The sequence below is a fragment of the Phragmites australis genome, chromosome 3 (assembly GCF_958298935.1).
Source record: "Phragmites australis chromosome 3, lpPhrAust1.1, whole genome shotgun sequence".
In the NCBI taxonomy this organism is placed as follows: Eukaryota; Viridiplantae; Streptophyta; class Magnoliopsida; order Poales; family Poaceae; genus Phragmites; species Phragmites australis.
In genome coordinates, this window is record NC_084923.1 from 5,224,743 (window position 1) to 5,247,631 (window position 22,889).

Consider the following 22,889-nt stretch of genomic DNA (forward strand, 5'->3'; position numbering starts at 1 on the left):
ATGAGTTCCCGGTGGCCAGAGGACCCTTCTCGGAACCTGCTTGCCGCCATAGGTGCCACTGACGCTGGAGCCCCTCCTCCTCGCTGCTATGCCTGCGTCTGTGCTCAGGCCTGGCTGGATCGCTAGACCTGACGCTGTGAGCTTTGAGATCAATGTACGAGGACAAGTGGTAGCAATCTGGATTGTGCTCTCAAGGGATCCGTCTGCAGCACAGCTGCATATAATTTTTTTCCTATGCCGCAAGGCTTGCCGCTGCGGTGGCCGAGGCGGACCCACGGTGTAATAGGAATATGTACTTCAAACTATAATAAAATATGTATATTTAGCACAAACACGCTAAATAACCAAATCATCTCATAAGACCGTACTCTCCTCCCCACCCTTCCCGTCTTTGGTCATCATGCCCTCCCTCGTTGGATGTTGGCCTAAGCCACGATGTCAGTGCCTTCGGCGCTCCAAGCAAAGCGAGCAGAAACATCAAAGTCTTCTCATCTCATCTATATATTTCATGCACATATCTTGGAATAGAAAATAAACGATATTTATTGAACCTAACATCACAGTCTACAAACATCAAAAAGATATTAACTTTTGTTGAGGTGGAACGTTAGGATTCTATTAACCAGTGTGAATAGCCAAATTGCCGGCCACCACACTTGTTACAAAAACTAAGAAGCGATCGAGCCAAATCTTCGGCTCGAGCTCACTCTTGATACCAATAGCTGTAACACATGCATTTGCATTATTATATTGTTTTGGGTAGAAACAAACCCTATAAAAACTAAAAGAAAACAGGAATCAACTTTTAATCTCTTGAAAGATTGCACTCACCAGGGTCAAATTGTAGCTAGAACTTGTCAACGTTTGTTGGAGGACTTGCGAGTCAATCTCGAAGATTACTTTAGTTATGCCTAGGCAATCAACTTCCTGTACTGCATGCAAAAAAAAAGATATCAATTTTGAAACATCTTATCAATCCAAACATGTAGCCTTAGTTAAACCAAACAAACATATTGTACTTCGGACAAAACCAAATTCTCATGAAATCTACTAGAGATTCTCTAATTCACACAATAATGCATTAAAAATCAAGTAGTAATCTCGTTCATATTTTTTAGTTTCTAGATAAAAGATATCTAAGGGAAAAAAGAAATTGAAATCATGATATATGGCAGTGATGTAATGACTAATCTAAGTTATAAGTTTTGGATATTGCATTACGAGGATCCTAGTTATTTCGATATGTTTAACTGGAATAACTTTTTTGTCGTGATTTTTTAGGAAAATAAGAGTTTGGAGCTAGAATAAGACATATCTAGGACAAATAAAAATGTAGAGTATTTTGTACGCCTATTCTTATAAAAAGGTAGAGTCTAACCATTGATGCACCTACAAAATCCTAATTGAACCTAAATTTTATTGATGCAGCTAGTTCTGTTAACGAGATGCGAGTGTTCTAGTTGGATTGTGTTTAGTTTGATGTAATAGTGATTGTTGAGTTGAATTTGGATGTATGTGCAATTATGTATTGGTATTTGTGTTACTGTGATTAAATCATATGCGATATTGGTTTCTCTCACTTCCTTGAGTATATTGATTTGCTTTTACCTCTTGGTGAATTTGGTTGGTTTTACCTCTTGGGGGATAGGGATCTTTTCAGAATGTAAATAGGGAACATGTGATATCACACAATCACATGTTTGTGGTTATACCATGATTGATGTATTAGTTTAATTCTACTTCATATGCGGTACGTACTATTATATTTTGTTATATGGGATGTTGGGGTTCCGTTCTTATTTCTCTGACATTGTCCAACTACCTTAGCTTGTGCTGGGGAACATTGTGAGATGTCTTGTGCGTACAATTAGATAGGAGGACAAGGAGCATGAGTAAGACGTAGGAATCAATGATGATGAATATTACAGTGGAAATTATGACTTTCTTACCTTGTCAGCTGCTATCTATGGTGTGCATGCTGGAAGTGCTATCCAGGCACCCTCATTGCAAACACTTCTGGAATGTTCCTGTCTGTGGTTGGTTTAGTTAACAATCTGCATCAACTGAAGACTTAAAGAAAAACAAGTGGGTGTCTCATATTTTCTATTTCTTTGGCTTGGGAACTTTTTTTATTTAAAAGCTTCACATTTTTTTTTCGAGAAAACGCAAAAAACTTGCGTGTCACAGAGCTGCACATTTTTTTTCCCCGAGAAAAGGTGCGCAACTTTCACAAGAGGCAAGGCCGCAAGGCTGATCGAGGAGTATGTGGCTGGTTAGCCGGTAGTAGCAATGCTCTGATCGCCCACCATAATTTCTTAGTTGGTAGTTATGTTATTTGTCCTGTTGGTCTCTTGCTATGATGTCATCGTGAACTAAATAAGTTTTAGCTTCTGAACCATTTTGTGTGTACTTCCCTCGTGGTTACCTGTGGGCCCCTAAGCCTATTAACCTTCGTGGTTACGTTTCGTGTCTCCCGTAATAAAGGTATGCCTGAATGGGGAGGCTTCGTATTCAGTCTGCTGCATCTTATATTCGTATGGAGTTATGGTTGGTAGATGCCAAATTTTTTTGTTGATCCCCTGATTATGCTCCATGGCCCATGGGTTCGGATCTGGTCTTGTGTCACATAACAATTTTGACGCCAACTTTCCCTCCGTTTGAATAGATTTTTTCAGTTTTCTCTGGGAAAAAAAAGTAAGTTATTTAAACGGTTGGTTTTTAGTCCTAGTTTATGTGGTTTTTGACTGATTGAGAAAATAGTTATAGGTACAAAGCCAATATCTATTGGAAAAGTTAAGAAATAGGTTCTAGCTATTTTTTTGTCTTTTTGGTGCAATGAGAAGCTAAAAATTACTATAAAAGTCAACAACTAAAATTCAATAACCACATTCACTTTCTCAGCTACCAGAAGCTCCGAAACCACAAGCTATTTAAACAGCCCATTTATTAAAATAGATCATTCTGGTGTTTGCTTTATCATCATAAAAGTTAGGCATAGACGAGACTAGCTTAAATTAGCGCAACAACAGAAAGTTAGATTCCTTTGCCCGTGACTTCATGTACAGCTCTCTCGACCACGATAATCTCGACTATGGCTATATCGTCTATGGCTATCTCACACATAGCATCCTCGACCACGGCTATTCGTCTCGCTTTCGGTTACCTCGACATCATACATAAAGAGCTACTATCTGCATGACCAATTTATCGGTTTCTCCAGTCACAACATCTACATCACGTTGTTTTGACTGCGGAGAGTGTTATTTGTCTTCCTCTCTAGTCTTATCGTCTGCGATATTCCCACTACGACCTCAGAGATGTGAAAGTGTATGATATAAGATATATAAGGATTAATTTATTATTATTGCGCTGTATGCACCAACTAGTTCATCTAAAAGCCTAAGCTGATAGAAAAAGATAGACAATTCACTTATATTTCAGCACTTTTCCTCACGTAGAGACTCCCTCAGGTCTCAGACGTGGAAATAGAAGTCAACTACAATTTTTTGTTTAATTGCGCTCGTCAGAACTCGAACTCAAGACATTTAGCTCTAATATTATATTAAGCTATATGTACCAACCTATTTATGCAAAAGCCTAAGATGATAAGAAAGATAGATAACTTACTTATACTTCAATAATTATGATATATTAGAATTAGATTTTATTCTATCTGTAGAGTTGCTTGACATCTCAGACATATATGCTCTATATATTTCACTCTTAAGGCTCGACACAATATATTAACAAAACATTAATCAATTCTAAATATATATTTCGCTATTCAGTTATATTGTCTAATCAGACATCAACTGTCACGATGGCAATCTAAAGCTAGAAGAGTACCAACGCAAAGTAAACTGCGTTTCATGTCAGCGTCACGGCAGTGGCGCCAGTCGGGGGTCGGAACGCGCGTTCACCTGCGTCTCCACGGGAACCACGCGAGTCCGAGTTCACATGGTCACACCAACCAAGAACACGGGGCATTCTCTTTTTTTTTTGCCAACAGAGACTCTGAGTAGTCTCCTATTTACCATTCTACCCCCCCCCCCCCTCTCTATATAGATTGGTCCGTACGTTATTCTCAACCGTAATTGTTACTTTTTCTGTTAAAAACTAAACAATTAGAGCTGTTGTAAAAAAGGGAGCACATAAACATCGCCGTCTCCTCTTTACCTCGCCTTCACGCGCATGCCTGCGTTCAGAGAAAGAGATAATTTCTTATGACATCCAAAAATTTCGAAATCCTCCATAAAAAAAATTATTCCTCGTGTATCACTATTTAAGTTTTCCTTTTTCTTCTATACCACTGCCATCAGCAAGGGATAAAAAATTTAGTGTTTTCATCCTATGTGTGTCCTTAGAATTAACATCATTATGATAGTAATTTTATATAGGATAAAGACAATTTAAAATAGTGGCATATGAAATATGAATATTTCTTTTAACAGATAGAGGATTTTAATAACTTTTGATGGTATATAGGAAATTATCTCTGGGAAAAACGGGCAGACCAACCTGGGGCAACAAACTTTAATGCTAGAATATATGTTCGGCATTTCTTTATTTTTTTAGGGAAAGCATACATGCATGATGTGCACATTTGTTGGTTTCAGATACCTTTTGTCACGGAACCATGTTCGGTGAGACAGCTGGCCAAGCTGGGGTCACGCGGAGCACGGCAGCTATTTTATGGCTTTATGCATCACAAGAAGCTTGCCCGCGTTATGTGTTCTCTGGAGGTGCTACGTTTCAGAAATACTTATTCCGTCTGTTGCACACTGCACTGTTGCAACTTGCAGTGTGCTTAGAACAAGGTATATGAACACCTGAAGCTAGTTGAACTTGAACCTCAGACTTGTGAATTGTGATCAGGGGCGGAGCTAGGGTGCATCTAAATTTCAGAAAGTTCAATAAAGATTATTTTTTCATTTTATTTTGGGCCAACTCTCAGCAGCCTATTTGTGTTGCCAGCTATTTTTAGTACTCTTCGCAAAGTTTGGCTGCAAACTCAATAAGACAAGAACAAGAACCACTAAGACTATAAGAGATTTGTTGGTATTCTAGTAAATGATCTAGTATTTTTGGATATACTTTGTGTTGTTTTTCAATTATTATATGGAATTTCAGAAGTTTAAGGCATTTGCTGATCTTCGTATATACTTCTAAGTTGTTTTAGGATAATCGTTAGCTCACCATTTTTCTCATTATGAAGTGCTATATGCTAGTATCTACTACTATCTACACTAATGTTGCATTGTGCTACCAAAATAAGGTTTTATACAAATATTTTAGAGTTATCATTACCTCATCAGATAAAGACTTCAATCATCTGATATCCTTAAGATGCTCAATTTGTTATACCTTTAATTGATAGTGGTTCAGATAATAACAACTAATTACTTGTAATTTCTCAAAGTAATCTGAAATTTTTAGCACGGCTATAATCAAATCTTGACTTAGTTTCTGCTGTAGGCAAATCTTGACTCAGTTTTACTTGTGAATTTTTAATATATTTATATTATACTTTTAGCAAATTTTATACTTGTGTATTAGATTAAAAAAAATCCAATAGACATACTAGCGATGAAATTTTGACTCCGCCACTGCTCCTGATAGAGTTCATCATGCAAAAGAAGGAACTCACATACTTAAGAACAACCATCCTTCATTGGAGTAGGCTGCCCCGTGCAAGCTACAGCAACTAACCCCATAAGGTACGGCCGCATGACACAATTCATTCACCGGCCCTGCCCGTTTCCCCTGAGTCGCAGCACGATCGATCCAACTCCATCGCACCTTCCCTCTCCGGGCTCACACGAACCTCGCCTCGCAACTAACCACCCCAGCAGTAGGGCGGCACACGCTTTCAGCTTCCTCCGAGGAGGAGGCAAAGCAAACGAAGGCAAAGCAAGCGGTCGCTGCGTATCCGCCTCCTTTACTCGTGTCACGTTCGCATGCGCTCCTCCGGTTGGTTTTCGCCAGCCCACGCCCGTGCCGCGTCGCGCGCGGATGGGGTGAGCGAGTCCGTGCCACTTGTGAACTGGCCGGCCCGCGGGCCGGTCACGCGGAACGCGCCGCGCAACTACTACTCGAAAGGGCGCTGGCGCGCTGCCCCCTCCCCCCTGCGCCTGTGCCCGCCGCGGCGCGCGTGCCGTGCCGTCCCGCGTGAGGTCGATGAGATGTGCCGACCCGTCCCCCGCCCGATTTGTTTGGCACGCGGCGGGCGGGAGGTGGCTAGCTCCGCTCTGCAGGTGCGTTGCGCGCGCGTGGGACGCCGAACGATTAGGCGTAACAGAATCGGAGTGGTGCGTTGAGCCGTGTCATGTGCGTGCCTGGTTAGTCCAGTCCAGTCCAGCCCCACGCCACAGGTCAGGTCAGGCAAGCCTGGCGCCCATGGGAACTCGAAAAGCGATAGTGCGATACACATGCAACACGTTGTGAGCTACGATAATGTATCAGTTTGTTAGACGTCTTGTCCTAATTGATTCGAGTGATGTCGTGACGTTGGCTGCAGGAAATTAGTAGCGGACAGGATTGTCTGTTTGGTAACTATGCGCGGTACGACGTCCTTCCCATGAAAGATTCAAGTTTCGAGGGCAATAGGGTATGCGTGATCCTGCTGTTAGGTACTCAAGATTGATTTGGTCATTTCACGTGCCCAGAATACTCAAGGAGTACAACAGGGGGTACAGTCTGATTTGTATAGCTAACAACTAACATGCACGACCATACATAGCCGTGTGTGATCTTCATGCTTGCCAAAAAGAAAAATGAGCATGATCTGCAGCATTCTTACTATTCCGACTTGTATAACGTGCTTTTCGGCCGTCACTGGAACAGAGATAACGTACGCATCGATTGGCACGTAATCACGTACAAGCACCCCTGCCGTACTGATCTTACTGTTCAGTGTATACACTCCACAGTATACAGCAACAGCACAAGAAGAATTTCTTCAATAAAAGATCATTATATATTTATTCGTGGTACATGATTGATGCACGACAAATTATACGGCGCATACATACGAAACCAACTTAGCAATACAATTGAACCAAGGAACGGTACATACAGATAAAAACATATTGTCCGTACACGTTAGATCATATACCACGGACAACACATATAAATACCTTCGCTTAATGGAGGAGGAGTTGTCCATACGGCCGTCAGAAGGACACCTTGGCTATGTATAAAAGATTTTAACTTGATTTATGAAACAAATGATACAAACAATTTGAACCTCAATAGGAGGCTTATGAGAAGTTTCTGGCACACCTTATATAGGTGTGAGCTGTTGGAGATTGCCCTTCATAACGGCAAATATATATGGAGCAATAAAAGGGAGAATCCCACTTTGATTTGGCTTGATCGAGTGTTTTGTAACAAAGATTGGGATATGTCTTTCTCCTCCTCTTCTTTGCCATTTCTTCATCCATGTTAGACCATTGCCCCTGTTCTTGTGCGAGTTTCAAGTTCGAACAATTTTGAACATGTGTCCCTAGATTAATTGAGGTAGTCAAGCAAGCTTGGGAGACACCAGTCACCGATGTCTCGACCTCAACATCCTACACAAAAAAAACTAAGACATATGGCCAAAGCTCTCCGGCAGTGGAGTAAGTCAGTGTCCAGCAATGCACGAATGCAATTGCACATGTTACAAGATTTCATACTCCTGTTGGACATTGTGCAAGAAGAATGCAGCATCACCCTGAAGGAGACTGCCCTACGGAAAGCACTCAAAATCAGAATCCTAGGCATGACAGCAGTAGAGCACGCCAGGCGTTAGCAATTCTCTAGGGTGGTCTAGCTACAAGAGGGTGACGTGTCGACAAAATTCTTTCATCTCAAAACCAATGTCAGGCGCCGAAAGAATTTCATTTCTAACCTCAAAAAGAATGATGTATCTTATCTTTGATCACATGCAGAGAAGGAACAAGAAATTCACTCCTATTTTCTCCAAATGATGGGCGCTAAGGAACATCGGCTCGGCTCTTTCAACTAGATTGATCTGAACTTAAGCACTATGGACGGGACAGCTTGGATGTCATGTTCACCGAGGAAGAAATCTGGACGGCAATTAAACATTTGCCAACGGAGAAGGCATCTGGTCCGAACGGTTTTATCGGTTGTACGTGTTTTATAGATATTGCTGGCCCGTGATCAAGGTTGAGGTTGTGAATGCCTTCCAGTGCATCTGCAACTTATACACAGGACCACTTCACAAGCTAAACAACATGCCTATTGCGCTACTCCCAAAGAAGAAAGTGGCTGAAATGACAAGAGATTTCAGACCGATTAGTGGCATTCATTCCTTTGCTAATCTAGTGTCAAGGGTCCTTGCCATCAGACTCTCTTCCCAAATCGATGGCCTAGTCTCCAACTGCCAAAGCGTCTTTATCAAAACATGATGCATACATGACATTTTTGTGTGTGTGAGGAACCTAGCATGAGCTTACCATCAAACAGTTCACCGGCTCTTCTGTATAAGTTTGACATCTCGAAAGCATTTGACTATGTCTCATGGGAGTGCATTCTTGATCTTCTACAGAGCATAGGTTTCTCGCCAAGATGGAGCGATTGGTTAGCACTTATCTTTCCCTCCTACATTCTTCTCAATGGAATCCTCGGACCTTGAATCCAACATGAGCAATGTCTACAGCAAGGAGATACTCTATCACCATACACCTTTATCTTGGTGATCGAGACCTTGCAGCGTCTTTTTGAGATTGCGACCAAGAATGGACGGCTAACACTGCTGTGAGGGTGTCAAGTGAAACTATACTTATCCCTTTATGCTGATGATACAGTTGTGTTTGTCAACCTGATTAAAGAGGATGTGAAAAAAAAAATGGGCAATGCCACATGCCTGCGTGTAAACTTGGAGAAGAGTTCTATGACCCCCATTCGGTGTTAGGACATTGACCTCGACGAGGTGTTGTTTTCCTTCTTCGGTCAACGAGTCCCCTTTCCAATGACTTACCTTGGGCTGCCTCTCACCCTAGGCCGCCTGCGACTCATCCATCTACAACCAATTCAAGATAAAGCTTTGGCCAAGATGTCCAGCTGGCAAGGCCAACTTATGTCACTAGCTGGGCGGTGAGTATCGGTATGATGGGTTCTCAGTTCTCTATCCACCCATTTACTGCAGTAAAACCTTCAAAACAGTTCATCAAAGATCTAGACACCAAAATGTGCCGCTTCCTTTGGGATGACACCCAGGATCAAAACAACTGCATGGTGGAAAATGTAAGGTGAGCTAGGTGCATGTTTGTCGACCACTAAACTGTGGAGGCTTAGGTATTTCCAATTTGGAGGCTTTTAGCCAGGCCTTACGTCTGCGCTGGCTTTGGTTCCAATGGAAGCAGGCAGACAGTCCATGGAATAGGATGGAGTTGCCGGTGAATGACATCGACAAGGTCCTATTCGTTGCAGCAATCCAAGTCCAGGTGCACAACGGCTAGAGATCACGGTTTTGGACTTCAAGCTGGTTGCACCGTCGTCCTCTGGCAATGCTATTCCCAAAAGTAAACGAAAGAACAATCCCAAACCTTTTCAAACATAGTAAGCGAAAGAACAATCCTAAACCTTTTCAAACATAGTAAACGAAAGAAATTGCTCCTCTTTTTATTAATACATAAGCTGGCAATATTCTGGGTCTTTCGAAAAAAATTAGCTCATTTGATTAATCGGCACTACTGGTAGTTGTTAATAACGCAACCGTACGTAAAAAAATTACTAAGGTAAACGAATACAACGTCTCCACTGACCGGGTCGGTATCAACCACGTATACGTACACCAGATGGAGATGGTCAACTCTTCAACTCACAGCGCGACGGACGGCGGAGCCGGCGATCAACGAGCGTGCATGTCTCCCAGGCTGCCTAGCGCGAGCCAAGAGGAATCCTCCTCGCGCTTGCCCTTCTTCGCCGCCGGCTCCGGCTCCGGCTCCCCATCCTTACGGTTGTACGGCGCCCCGGCCGCTTCGGTGGCCCTGTCCTTGCGCTTGGCGAGGAAGCGCCTCAGCGACGCCTTCCTGGCGATCGGCATGTCCACCAGCGCCGGCTCCAGCGCTCCCACCTGCGCGGCCGCGGCGAGCCGGATCAGCTCGGCCGCCTTCTCCGGCGGGCAGGCGTCGAGCACCAGCACCCTCCCGCCGTAGAAGATGGTCAGCTGCTGCGCGTTGGCGTTGCCTTCTTGGGCAGCTCCCAGCTGCACGAAGGACGGCGGCGGCCGCTCGTTGGTCCTGACATACTGGCTGAGCACGCCGCACGCGACGGCGAAGCGGCGGGTGAGGTTGTCCGTCGACATCGTTGCCATCGGTTCACGAAGAGGCCAGGCGCGGGACGGGAAGGGAGTCGGACGAGAGGAAGGCTTCGCGGCGATCGATGTCGACTGCTCGATGGTTTTCGTGGTGGGTTGCAGAGACGGTTTTATATAGGCCAGGCGAGGTACGAGAACGAGAGGTTCGTGGAGAACGGGAGGGGGCTAGCCTTGGCGCGAGGAGGGCGCGCCCTGAGGAAAACGTGGCCGCCGCGAGTGGGGGAGGAGGGAAACGGTGCGTTTGAAAAGGTCCTTTACGGTTGTGGGAGCAACTGCCTTCTCGTTCATGGAAACGAGCACGCGCATAAACCTCGTAGAAATTTCTTCCTTCCTCCCTAGCTCGCTGGCCGGATGGACGGACGAAACGATTCTTATCGCATCGATCGTATCGTAACGGGTCGATACCTGTCCATTCGGCATGCCGTTCTGGGAGTTGAGTGGATGGCAAGAAGCTAAAAGCTTCGCGCATGCTTCCTTCCCTTGTGCGATGGATCGCGTGGAGACCAGTCTTGTCAATACGCGTGATAAATCGATGGACCACATCGATCTGCTTGACTGGTTCATCGCATACGCAAGTCATTTTTGCTGGAACACCGGAACGTGCAGTCTATTGCAGGAACTCGGGAGGCCTAAAACGCAGCCGAACACGGCCTAACCATGCTAATCAAGTAGCGAGGATAGATTTCCGGCACCAGCGAGTTTCGGTTTCTAGCACAAACCGGAAAGAGATAAGAAAGGGTCCTGCATGCAACTTGACGCGCGCTGTATGCTTTCGGAGAATGTGCACGCATATGGTGTTCAGTGCCTTAACTTTCGTCGTCCCTGTTTCGATCGCCACGGGAACACCAATGCATGCATCGATCGAGCCGATCGATAACGTCTGAGCTTGCACCGGGGTGTCGTCGTTGCATTATACTACAGTGCACGACGCGCACGCGGCCGACCTTGTCATTCTGTATAATCTCCCTGTCTTCTTTTCTATTCCTCTCATACCACCGAGAGCGAGAGCAGCTGGGAGTACCGCGCGTCAACACGAAGAAACCAGCGTCGTCCGAGGAACTTTCTCGCCCAGTTCTCATCGTTGCTTGATGCCGTGTGCCTTGCTCCATCGTACGTTCCATGACACGACCAGACCCACAAGTCAGCCAGCCGCATCACAGGTGCTATTGTGCTAAGGCCAACTCCAACAGAGTCGGCATCTAACTCCAGATCGGATGCCGATCGTTGCACCTCGCAAAACAACTCCAACAGAATTCGTATCAACCTCTACAGTGAAGTGGAGTCCCGCAAAAAATTTTCAAGTGACGACAAATTTGGAGCAGATGGAGTCGGCCACAACACTGTTCGCCTTCCTCTTCCCCAACCGCCCCACCTTTCCCGCGAAAGGGCGGAGCTCGGGGAGGCTCAACCTCGACGAGGCACTCGCGCTACACTACGCCGTGGGGAACTACAGCCGGGAGGTCGTCAAGGCTCTGCTGGAGCTCGGCGCCGACGACGTCAACCACCCGGCGGGGCCAGCCGGGAAGACGCCACTTCACGCCGCGCCCGAGATGGTGTGCCTAGACATGGTCGCAGTGCTGCTCGACCACCACGCCGACCCCAACGTACACACTGTCGACGGCGCTGACGCCATGAGACCCAGATCCAAAAGCTCCCAATCCAGCTCGGCAGCGCGGAGCTGCTGCTCGGGGGTCATCGCGGCGGAGGCCGCGGTGCACGCGTCGTCGCCATGGAGTAGCTCGTCCTCCTGCGACGAGGGCCGGCCATGGAGCAGCTCGCCATGGATCTACGATGGAGCTGCACAAGTGCGCAGTCGTCGAGCTTGAGCCAGCACGTCTCGTGTACGCCATGGAGGTCGCCATGGGGAGGCTGCTGCTCGGCGAGGCTAGCGGCATGCGCGTGTGCCTGCTGTGGAGTTTGATGAAGGGTGGGAAGGAGAGGGAGGGGAAGAAGGAAGGTGCTGGCGGTGGAGTGAACGAAGATGGGGAGGGAGGGGGGCGGCGGAGTGAACGAAGATGGGAAGGGAGGGGATCGGAAAGAGGTAGTTCGCGGTGGGGAGTGAATGGAGCGGTTAAAGGAAAATAATTTAATATAGAAGAGAAAAAATAGAGTTGATTTATAGAGTATTTGTTGGAGATAATCGGAAAAAGACAGTGTTATAATAGTGATAGTGGATATTGTAATAATAATAGAGTATGAAATTTTAAGTAGCTGTTGGAGATGACCTAAGTGTTGTTGTAGCTAGTTAAATAATTGGACTTTTCCGGGGAGCTTCCCACACGTCGGCTGCCTGCGTCGCTAGCGTGCAGTTTACTTCGCCAAAGTACAGTAGAGTACGACTACTCCACTATCTTGCTTGGCCCACCACCTTTGCACGTCTCTTGCATGGCATTGGGCTGTTTGTTTCTAAAACGCCATTACAATTCAGTACTCTATTATCACACCCTCACTCACACAACACACATGTTAAGTAGATATAAAGAACTTAAAAATAACAAGTCATAGACGTCTTGTTATCGATACGAATATCGTCTACTATTAAAAAAAAATCCATCTTACATAAATTTAATCTATCACGAACAGAGTAAATCATCTCCACTGACCACCCAACCCTAAACTTGTTTAGATGTGTAATTCTCCTTTTTCATCGTTCACTCTCAAAATTAAAGCACCCTAAATGTTAGGTTGCAAGAACAAACTTTGAAAATAAAATAGAGTACTAGAGATATTTGCATCACTAGCCACAAACTTGCTATTCACAGCGTCAGCCTAATTTTAGAACCTTGTACATTATTCACATGCAGTATTAAAAACATGCATGTTTTGTAGCTGCACAGCCACAAATCTGTCTGTGGTAGCTAGGGGCAGGCATTGCACGGCACGGCACGGACGTGCGGTCAAGTAGCTAGCGCCGCTGTTCCATTCCACGGGCGAGCCACCATGTGCGCATGCAGCGTACGATCCGCCAGTGCGCCAAAATTAGCCGGAAACCGAGCAGAAACCCCCACGCGTTCCCAACATTTCTTTTCCGTTCCTCGGCCCGGCGCCACCACACGGTCCACACCGCCCTTTCGCTGCTTCCTTTCACCTCTCACATGACTCGGCGGCTCCACTTCTTCAACAGCAAACGCACGCACCGCGCGCGCCTGATGCCGAAAACGAAGAGGAAACCAACCAAAACCACCGCGGAAACAGAGACGTGCGGTGCCCACGTACACTTCTCCCCTCCCCCAACTTTCCGCGGCCCCGGCTCGCCTTTCACGCGCTGCATTCCCTGCCCAAGAAGCGAAACTGGGAAGGCTATCTGTCTATCAACCTCTCCAGCTGTACACCTATAAAAACAGGGACAAAGTATTCCTTCTACCACATTTCCCTTCATTTTCGATTCTGTTCCGGGAAGCAACCGCCGAGGCGCGAGGAGGCAGGCGACGATCTTGGTGAATCCGTGGAGTTTGCTGACGTGAGCTGGTTTCTTTGGTGTCCTTGAAGCCGGTGACAAGAGAACATGGCCGCCGAGCAGCAGCAAGCCAAGGCCGGCAGCAGCAGGTTCGCGGTCACGTGCGGCCTGCTGAGGGAGTACATGAAGGAGCAGGGCGGCAGGCTCCTCGCGCCGGCCGTGGCCACGAGCCTCATGCCCGCCGCCGATGTTGTTGGCGGCGTGGCAGAGGCGGTGGCGCCGGAGGAGACGAAGACCATGTTGGAGCTTTTCCCCCAGCAGGCTGGCACGCTCAAACACTCGCAACAAAGGTGTGGTACTCATTAACTCAAGCAGGCATCTACGTGTTGCGATCGGTTCTTGAAAGAAACTATCCCCCCCCCCCCCCCTCAGGAAGGAGCCAGAGAGAGCGCCGCTGACCATCTTCTACGGCGGGAGGATGATGGTGTTCGACGACTTTCCTGCCGAGAAGGCCGAGGAACTGATGCAGCTAGTTGGCTCCTGCAATGTTTCTCCGGCAGCCTCGGGCGCCGGCGCCGCGGCCGTTCGCCAGAATGCACTGGGACAGTCCTGCTTGCCAGGTAGGAACGCGTACATTCAGTGTACGTTCAGTGTTCACACGCACCTGCAGAGAGCAAAACAAAAGGTCCATTGTGTTCATACAACGAGCTGACAACATTTGTTATTTTATTGTCTGCAGTGCACGTTTCTTCAGACACGCCCATCGCGAGGAAGGCATCGCTCCAGAGGTTCCTCGAGAAGAGGAAGAACAGGATCGCCGCGGCAGATCCATACCCGGCGGCGGTAAGTGAGTCGAGCAAGCCTGTCAAAGACGATGGCGCGCCGTGGCTCGGCGTGAACTCCATGCTCCGCCTGAGCTGAAGAATTTGGGGACACCTAGAGACCAGAAGGGACACCATTACTCCTTAGTACTATTTTCGAATAATATATCTGTGGGTCAAATATTTTTACCCCTTGGTATTTTGCACCAGATGTTGGTTGCTTTAGGGGAATAGCTAGCTGATTATGATTGGTTAATTAGCTTGTCTTTCTATCTGTTTGAGAATTCTTTGATGAGAAAAGAATTCTTTTCCATTCTGATATTTACCTTCAAGGATATGAACTAAATCTAGTCGATCGCTACATAGTTTGTAAATTCAAATAAACTGATGATACAGATTATATGCTATTTACATTCTTTTGGATTGATTTGGTTGGCCCGTAAAAGTAGCACCATATGGTCCTGAGATGGTATGTTCAGACCTTGTTACGAATATGCGGAAAAACAAGTACAGATATGCAATCTGATATGTTCAGACCTTAAGTCTTGGTATGAACGAATTCATTAATACAATAGTCAGATAGTCTCGGACAAAAGAAACAAGTGACCAACCACAGCAATGGCCGTCCTTTGTTAAAGGCAAGTTCATACGTGTTTAGTTGCAGCTGTCACGGTGATTTTATTATTTACACCAAAAGCTAAAGGTGTCATCTCCGGTGGCCGTGGTAGGAAGAACCGGAGTAGGAAGCAGGAACACGGAGGAGAGAAGAAACGTGAATGCATGCGCTTAGTGCAGTCGTTACACGTCGTCTTCAGCGAGACTTGGGGTTGTTTACCGTTTCAAAACTCCGACAAAACCTGGAAACATGGCGCGTTGTCTATAGCGGTAGTATATTAAACACACCGGTCCGCATCGTGACACGTTTAGCGTAAGTAGTCAAAACTGAAGGTGGAAGGAGTTAGCTAGAAGAGAGAAAGGAGAGCAAGTTCAACCGGCCTCCTCGATTTCTGCTGCTAGTCCTCCATGGCTGGCTGCAGATTCTGAAGAAAGCTGAATATTCCAATTCTCAGATGCATGTGCGTAACTTGGACTTCCGTATTGCTTTGGTGTACTGATCCGCCTGTTTGGAGCATTAAGACGTTAATTCGAAAAAAGAAAGAACATTACGAAGTGAAACTCCAAACTGTAGGTTTTCTTTTTTTGCAAAAAGAAACTCCAATTGTAGAGCCAACGAACAGTAGTAGCTATCAGGGGGGTGGTTCTGTACTTCTTTTAGGCCAGGCTCTGCTCCCTGCTCCCTATCAGCTTCAGCTAGCTCCTTGCCGAGAGCTTGATGTACTCAACCAGACATGTACTACTATACTATTACTAGCACTCGCTCTATAGGTTGAAGTATTTTAATGCCAGCATCTGACTCAATTCGGAGTAGGGATAAAAAATTCGCTGAAATTTTGACGAAAATTTACGAATTTTGGAGGGAGCAAAATATCTAATTTCAGATTTTTTTTTTCACTAACATATGTACCTACAGAGCAGAGGACGAAAAATAATCAAAATTTCAATGAAATTTCACGAATTTTGGTTTTTTAACCGATAAAAATAAATTGTAAAATAAAATTGAAATCGCTGATTCAAAGAATTGACCTCCGGATAAAAAACGCTAGCTAGCTCAGCGATCAGTAGCCCTATGTCTGTAGCTATCCCAGGTCTAATTAGGTTATATTTGGTTATTTGAATGAACCTATATATGTACGAGTTAGTGTGGGATTTGAGTATGTTTTGGTATTTGGTTTTTTGAATCGTATCATTTCATTCATGATGAGATGATTTAGAATTTTAGAATATATCGAGAAGATGATGTACCAAACCGTGCGCTAAAATCGGCCGAACAATCTTATACGAGTTGTATCAACTCCACTAATAACTTAGTGTAAGTGGTGATTAAGCGTTGCTATGAGTGGTTATTAAGAATTTTTAGTTAAATATTAGTTACAATTAGATGTTATTAACCATAAATAATAATTATTATGGATATTTAGGGATGATTATTGATAAATGAAGTTATGATTAACTGAAATTAGTAATAATAAGTACGAATTAGCATAGTTGTTGATAATAACAAATATAAAAAATTATTATTTATATAAAATAATTAAGTTATATATGGATATAATATATGACTTTTAAGTAACTAAACAAGTTATTGTATTATCCAATATATCCAACTAAACACATTTCTATACCATTTTATACATCTAACTAAACAACTTACTTATACTTATACCACATCATTCTCACTGAGGACGATTTGATCCCATTCAATTTTATTCAACCAACTAAACGCTACCTTAACTGAATATAAATAAACCCACAATTTATGGAGTAAGCACTGCATATAGAATTCTGCGTATGTATAAGTACGCAGAAGTATACAACACAGTCATACTTCGCAATGAGCAATTGCTACGACTCTTCTATATGAGCAATCTGGTCATTGGAAATGGGGGAAAAACAACAACACATCTGACCGATTCATAGATGCGCCCCTGGAATCCACGTACCATGAAACATGCCTTCGTGCCGATCGCTACAAAGTTGACTCCGACTCCCATTTACCTTCATTTTCTATTCCAAATGTATAGCAGCAATGTCAGTCAACACATAGCGTAGGCGTAGCAGCCGGGGTGCGACGAGTCGAATGAATTGGAAAAGTTTAATCAAAGACACCAAAGTCATTCCAACGCCAGCACGGCTGCACGAGCCGAAGAATCAAATCCACCAATCAACACTCGTCATCGAGTGACGGCAGCGGCAGCAGCAGATGGTGCAAGAAAGCGAAATTAATCTCTTCTTTTTTCCTTGTGCTTTTGATTTGTTTCGTTTTGCAGATCGGATGATCAATCGGTCCTCTCGAGACGTCTCTATCCCTGCACGTTGCTGCGCGTGCGACCAATTTTAATTTGCGGGCGGGCGGGCGCATGTTGCCGGCCTGGCGCGGCATCTTCCGAGCTGATCCTCTACTCGCTCTTGGGGCCGGGCTCCAATCGCGACGGCTGGGGTGGTGCCCGTCGCTGTCCTGCTTCCCGTCTTCGCGAAACGGGTTTCCCCACCCGACGCATCTTGACTAGGATGACATTAAGCATAGCTTGTAGGGATAGTGATTACTTATATTTATATTAGTCAGTTTTTTATCTGTACGTGATATATTTATTAGAGAATAATACAAGTTTTATGGTATAGGTAATCAGTTTTAAGTAGTTTTTTAACCTATAAATATATTCGGAGATATCAAATACTGTATATATTATTTTTTATTTGGATATTTATATGTGAATAAATAGGTATCGAAATAAATTAACATCTCTAATATATGATCATAAAGACCAGTAGTACTACTGCTCCAAATCTGAATTTTTTAAACGAAACGGACACGAGAATTGTCTATTTATATTACAAAGTAGAGGAAAAGAGTCCACATGGTCGCTAAATCTGAAACATTGTTGCGCTGCCTCAATTAAGTGGATAATTAAAGGCCGGTATGGGCGTGATGCTTGGAGATCTCTCTCGTGACGCATATGGAGATCGCCCTCGTGACTCATAAGCAGGCACAGGGGAAAGGCGTGCACACACTCGCAGGCTGGCGAAAAATGTGAAGGCTGTACTACGGTTTCCTGTGCTGTTCGATGTTCCGCTGCCGAACTGTAGCACGCAAATGTGGTTATTTGGTCTGCTAACTGCATGCAGCACGGCAGATGGTTTGTTCAGCTGTTCTTGACGTGCACTCCTAGAAGCAAAGGCTTGTCAAGAAAAGGGAAGACAATAGAAGAAGCGGACTACACGCCGTTCACTACGTGAAAAACGAAAAAAATAAAAAAAGATATAATTTAGTGATGGGTTATTATACGACCTGTTACTTATGTAGTATCGGGTTAAAATTAGATACATAGATCCATCACAGATAACAAGTGATAGATGACGGATTATAATATTACTCGTCAGCTATGACATAAGTAATGGGTAATGACTAAACCCGTTACCTATAATATGATCATAAGTGACGGATCTCTCTACACCAATAATAAATAACAAGTAATAAGTGACGAGTAATCTTATAACCTGTCACTTATTACTCAGATATGTTGTAAGAGCTGATCAGTTATTGTGCGCGTCGAACAGTTACTGAACAGTACTGCACACACAGTAGGTAGCGATTTTCGCTGGTTTCGCTAGAGACTCTAATATCTTATTGATTTGAAGTTGGTACTATGTATTTGAAGGTTTACATCTTCCCCTTTCCTCTCATCCTCTAAACCATAATTGTTAGATTTTTTTGTGCTTTGAGTTGTAATAGATCGTTTTGCATCATTGTCTAAAATCTTAGTACAAGTGAGTTGTATTTATGTTAGATTTGATACTAGATTTTCCCGATCTACCGTGAGATGCCACCGATCTAGTGTAATTATATGAAATTTTTAATCACATGCTTAATCATGCAATTGAGGTGATTGTTAATAAAGAATGAATATTTTTATATTAATTGTAGATGGTAGATAAAAGTTAAATTGTATCTTTGAGACCCGGACTTGTACGGAGTACCTGAGCGGGGTGAAGCATTTTATGAGTGATGCTTTGGTGGATATGAAAGATCATGGTAAAACGACAATATATTGTCCATATCGTGATTCCAAGAATGATAAGAAATTTTCGAAACCAGACAATGTCTATGCACACTTGATCATGTGTGGATTTAAAGAGAATTATACATGTTAAAACAAACATGCCGAGAAAAGCTTTAACGAGGGTGAGATAGATCGGGACCTCCATGCCCACATTATAGATCAAGGACTTACACACAGTGAAATGGATCATAATCTCAGGAATGAATACATATTAGGTTTCAATAATAATGATCTCAAGAATTTTATGGAGAATATGGACCAGATGGTGCGGGATGTCGAGCGGCATGACGAGTATAACAATGGTGAGTTTGCTAAATTCTAGAAATTTATGTGGGATTCCAAGACGCCATTTTATCCTAACTGTAAGGAGAAGTACACGTGGATATTTGGAAACCTAAAACTTCTACAGCTGAAGGCAATCAATGGTTGGATTGATAAAAGTTTCGAAGCATTGTTGGATCTGTTAAGGGATATGCTATCGGAGGGGAACTTAGTGCCTGAGGGTGTCTACGACGCGAAGAAGATAATTTTTCTTTTAGGACTGGAAATAAAAAAAATACATGCATATAAGTAGGATTGTATCTTGTTTTGTGGAGAGTATGCAGAGCTGGATCAATACCCCATTTGTGGAACCCATCGATATAAGTGTAGAAATAACAATGGTGACGGGGATGGAGGTAAGAAAAGTAAAGAGCATGCTAGGAAGGTGGTATGGTATTCTCCTGTAATTCTCGTCTGAAGCGTTTGTTTACCAACAGAAAGGAGGCTCAATTGTTGCGTTGGCATAAGGAGGGTCGTAAGAACGACACAATGATACGGCACCCGGTGGATTCTTCTCAGTGGCGAATCGTTGATTCCACATTTATTTGGTTCGCTGAAGAATTTAGAAATATTAGGTTTGTTATAAGCACAGATGTAGCATCTATGCCCCTAGTTAAGTGGAAAGTGCTTCGGTGATTAATGACTACCGTATCATTGCGACTAACAATTTGTTTTGAAGGGTATCAAAAATTTTAGTTCACAATGATAATTGAGTATTCTTAGTCCCTAAAGCGATTTTATGGACGATCAAATGACTTGTGCATCAAAATTAAGGATCTTCTAGTTCTAAGTGTCACAAAAGAGATGAATGACATTTAGAGTAATATATGTCATTTTTGTTTAACCTTTTGATCGTACTATAAAGAGAGGCTAAGAGTAGTAGCTTGATCTACTTGAGTCTAGACTTGATTTGATGCACATTTGTGAAATTATACCACTAAGTAGCTCATAGAAACTCATGGTTGAGATGTCGAAAAGTTAGAGCTCAAGAAAATTTAAATTGGACGAGCTCAGAAAAAAGTTTAACTCACCGTATGATCCGGCGTCTAAAAAAGGAACCCACTGGAGCTTTATTTGTTTAACAAGATAAAAAGTAGTTGAATACACAGGACGATCCGGTGTATAAGTTGATGGATCACCGGGTGATTTGTTTTTGGTGACACGTGTCCAAAAAATTTAGAAGTGTTACACCTGATGGCCCGGTGTTAGTATGGTGAAATCACCGAACTAATTTCAGCAGAGGTGAACTTGCTTAGGAAAATGAAGTTGATGTCACCGGATGATCCAGTGATGGAAGTGTGGGATCACCGGACTAATGTGTTCAGAGGCAAATTGAAGATGTTATACTCACCGGATGATCCGGTGAGAGTCATATATGTAATATTCCAGAAAAAAAACAGATTAAGATCGAACCGGTCACGACACCGACCCGGCCTCAAGGCCACCAAAATATATCCGGGCCTGGAGCCCAAGTTAGGGTCCGAGCCATCCAATCTCTAGCGTCGTCACCATCATCCTCCCATGCCTCGGCATCGCTGTTATGCGTCTCGCCGTCGCCGTTCCGCATCACGTCATCGTCGTTCCGATCGATTGCGTCGCCATCCGGAGTCGCCGCTCGTTTCTCCCATCGCTGCTTGGCTGCAACTGCGGTCGCCTGCCGCACCGCGCACCGTCACCGGAGCGTCCCGTGATCTGGTATTGCTGCTACATTTTTGTGCTCTGGTGCCTGCCATCGTTGTTCTTGTCATCTCTCCTTCCTATGCCATCTCTTCTTCTTCAAATCAGGACAGAGCAATCCCAATCTTCCCAAACCTGAGTTGTGGTTCGGTCTGCTGCCTGCAAGGAGAAGGAGAGCGATAGTTAAATCCCAACGGTTGGTAGCTGCTGGAAGCTTGCCGTGAGTTTGGTCTTTCTGAGTTTTTTTTTGTTGCCGTGAGTTGCTGCTGGAAGCCTACTATTTCCTGTACCCCTTGTATGGATGACATGAGTACACCTTGTATGGATCTGTGTGGTCATGTGAGCCATATGGTTCTCAAGTCGTATAGGTAAAGGAGTATCCCCTGCAGGGTGTAAAAACACTTCAAAATATCGTGCTCTCGGTCATGAACTTGCTTATGTCCATTTACAGCAGCCATAGAGTTACGAATGTGGATTGATATGGTTGATGGGTTGAGATGGTGCTTTATATATATTATTCTTATGGTTCCGTTTATGTATATGTTCAGTTGATGCTTATGAATTATATAGTCGTGTTGGTCAAGTATAGATACTCACACATACTTATGTCAAATTTGCTTCGCATATGAAGTTTACTTAAACATGTGGCCTTTTCTTGTTAATATTCAAATGCATAATCTTTAGACTCGGGCTATTTATAAGTGTTTGTTATGGATTAAATCTTATGAGTACTTTCGTACTTATGTTATTTTTTTAGGTGCTACCGTTGAGGAGGAGTTGATCTTTGGCTACTTCACGCTTGCCGAGAGTGGTGGCGCGCATGAGTAGACAACTACTTAGATGTTGTACTTTTAGGGTGTAACCTAAAGGTATATGGCTTCACTCATCTTTTACTGTCTTTTGCTTTTCTTTCCGTTGCGTAGTTTCTTTTATTGGTTAGAAGTTGAGTCAGTTTTTATCTCCTCTTAGCTCTCTTTTGCTATAAATTATAATAACTTGGTAAATACTTAAGAACTTATAATTTAATATTTATTACTCGTTTTTTATTAAGCTGTGTTATGATGTTAAATATTAGAAAGGCATGTGCTTCGATCTTGGGCACAAAACACGTGTTGGTACTACCGAAATAGTATTCTAATTAATCGTTAAAGTTATGATTAAGTAAATGATCGACTTAATAATTAATTAAAATATTGTTTGGACGGTTCCTCGCAAAGTTGTCTGTCACTTATATATTCTTCCATGTGCTGGTGAGAAAGACATAAGTGACGAGTGAATGAGTTATCGTTACTTATGTATTTAGATAAGTGACGGGTAAATTTTTTACCCGTTACTTATATGTTCTCCAATGAGCTGTATAGAATGTCATAAGTGACGAGTCAAAAGTTATCTGTCACTTATGTTCATAAGTGATGGATAACTAATTACTCGTCACTTATGTCTTTCTATACAGCTTAGAGGAGACGTTAATAGGTGATAGGACACGGTTACGACCCGTTAACTATGACCTATTTAGTGACAAATTTTTATCCGTTACTTATAACTAGTTACTAATAACGTCTTTTAAATAATAGATATAGTACCCATCACTTATAACAATTATCATCTGTTATCTATAGTTTTTTTCACATAGTAGTTGTTGAAGTGAGCCAGGGAACAGACAGCCA

The 22,889-nt window shown here is 43.7% G+C and overlaps 2 protein-coding genes across 2 annotated transcripts; one reads left to right on the top strand and one right to left on the bottom strand.

Moving 5' to 3' along the window:
• Positions 1-9,602: 9,602 nt before the first annotated feature.
• Positions 9,603-10,686, bottom strand: LOC133911736 (protein TIFY 11a-like). The gene has a single exon (XM_062354117.1). It carries the CDS (start codon positions 10,322-10,324, stop codon positions 9,860-9,862), a length of 465 nt encoding a protein of 154 aa, XP_062210101.1. The 5' UTR covers positions 10,325-10,686; the 3' UTR covers positions 9,603-9,859.
• A 2,877-nt stretch (positions 10,687-13,563) lies between these two features.
• LOC133911738 (protein TIFY 11c-like) lies at positions 13,564-14,952 on the top strand. Its single transcript, XM_062354118.1, has 3 exons — positions 13,564-14,074; positions 14,157-14,344; positions 14,464-14,952. Exons 1-3 carry the CDS (start codon positions 13,833-13,835, stop codon positions 14,643-14,645), a joined length of 612 nt encoding a protein of 203 aa, XP_062210102.1. The 5' UTR covers positions 13,564-13,832; the 3' UTR covers positions 14,646-14,952.
• Positions 14,953-22,889: the final 7,937 nt, after the last annotated feature.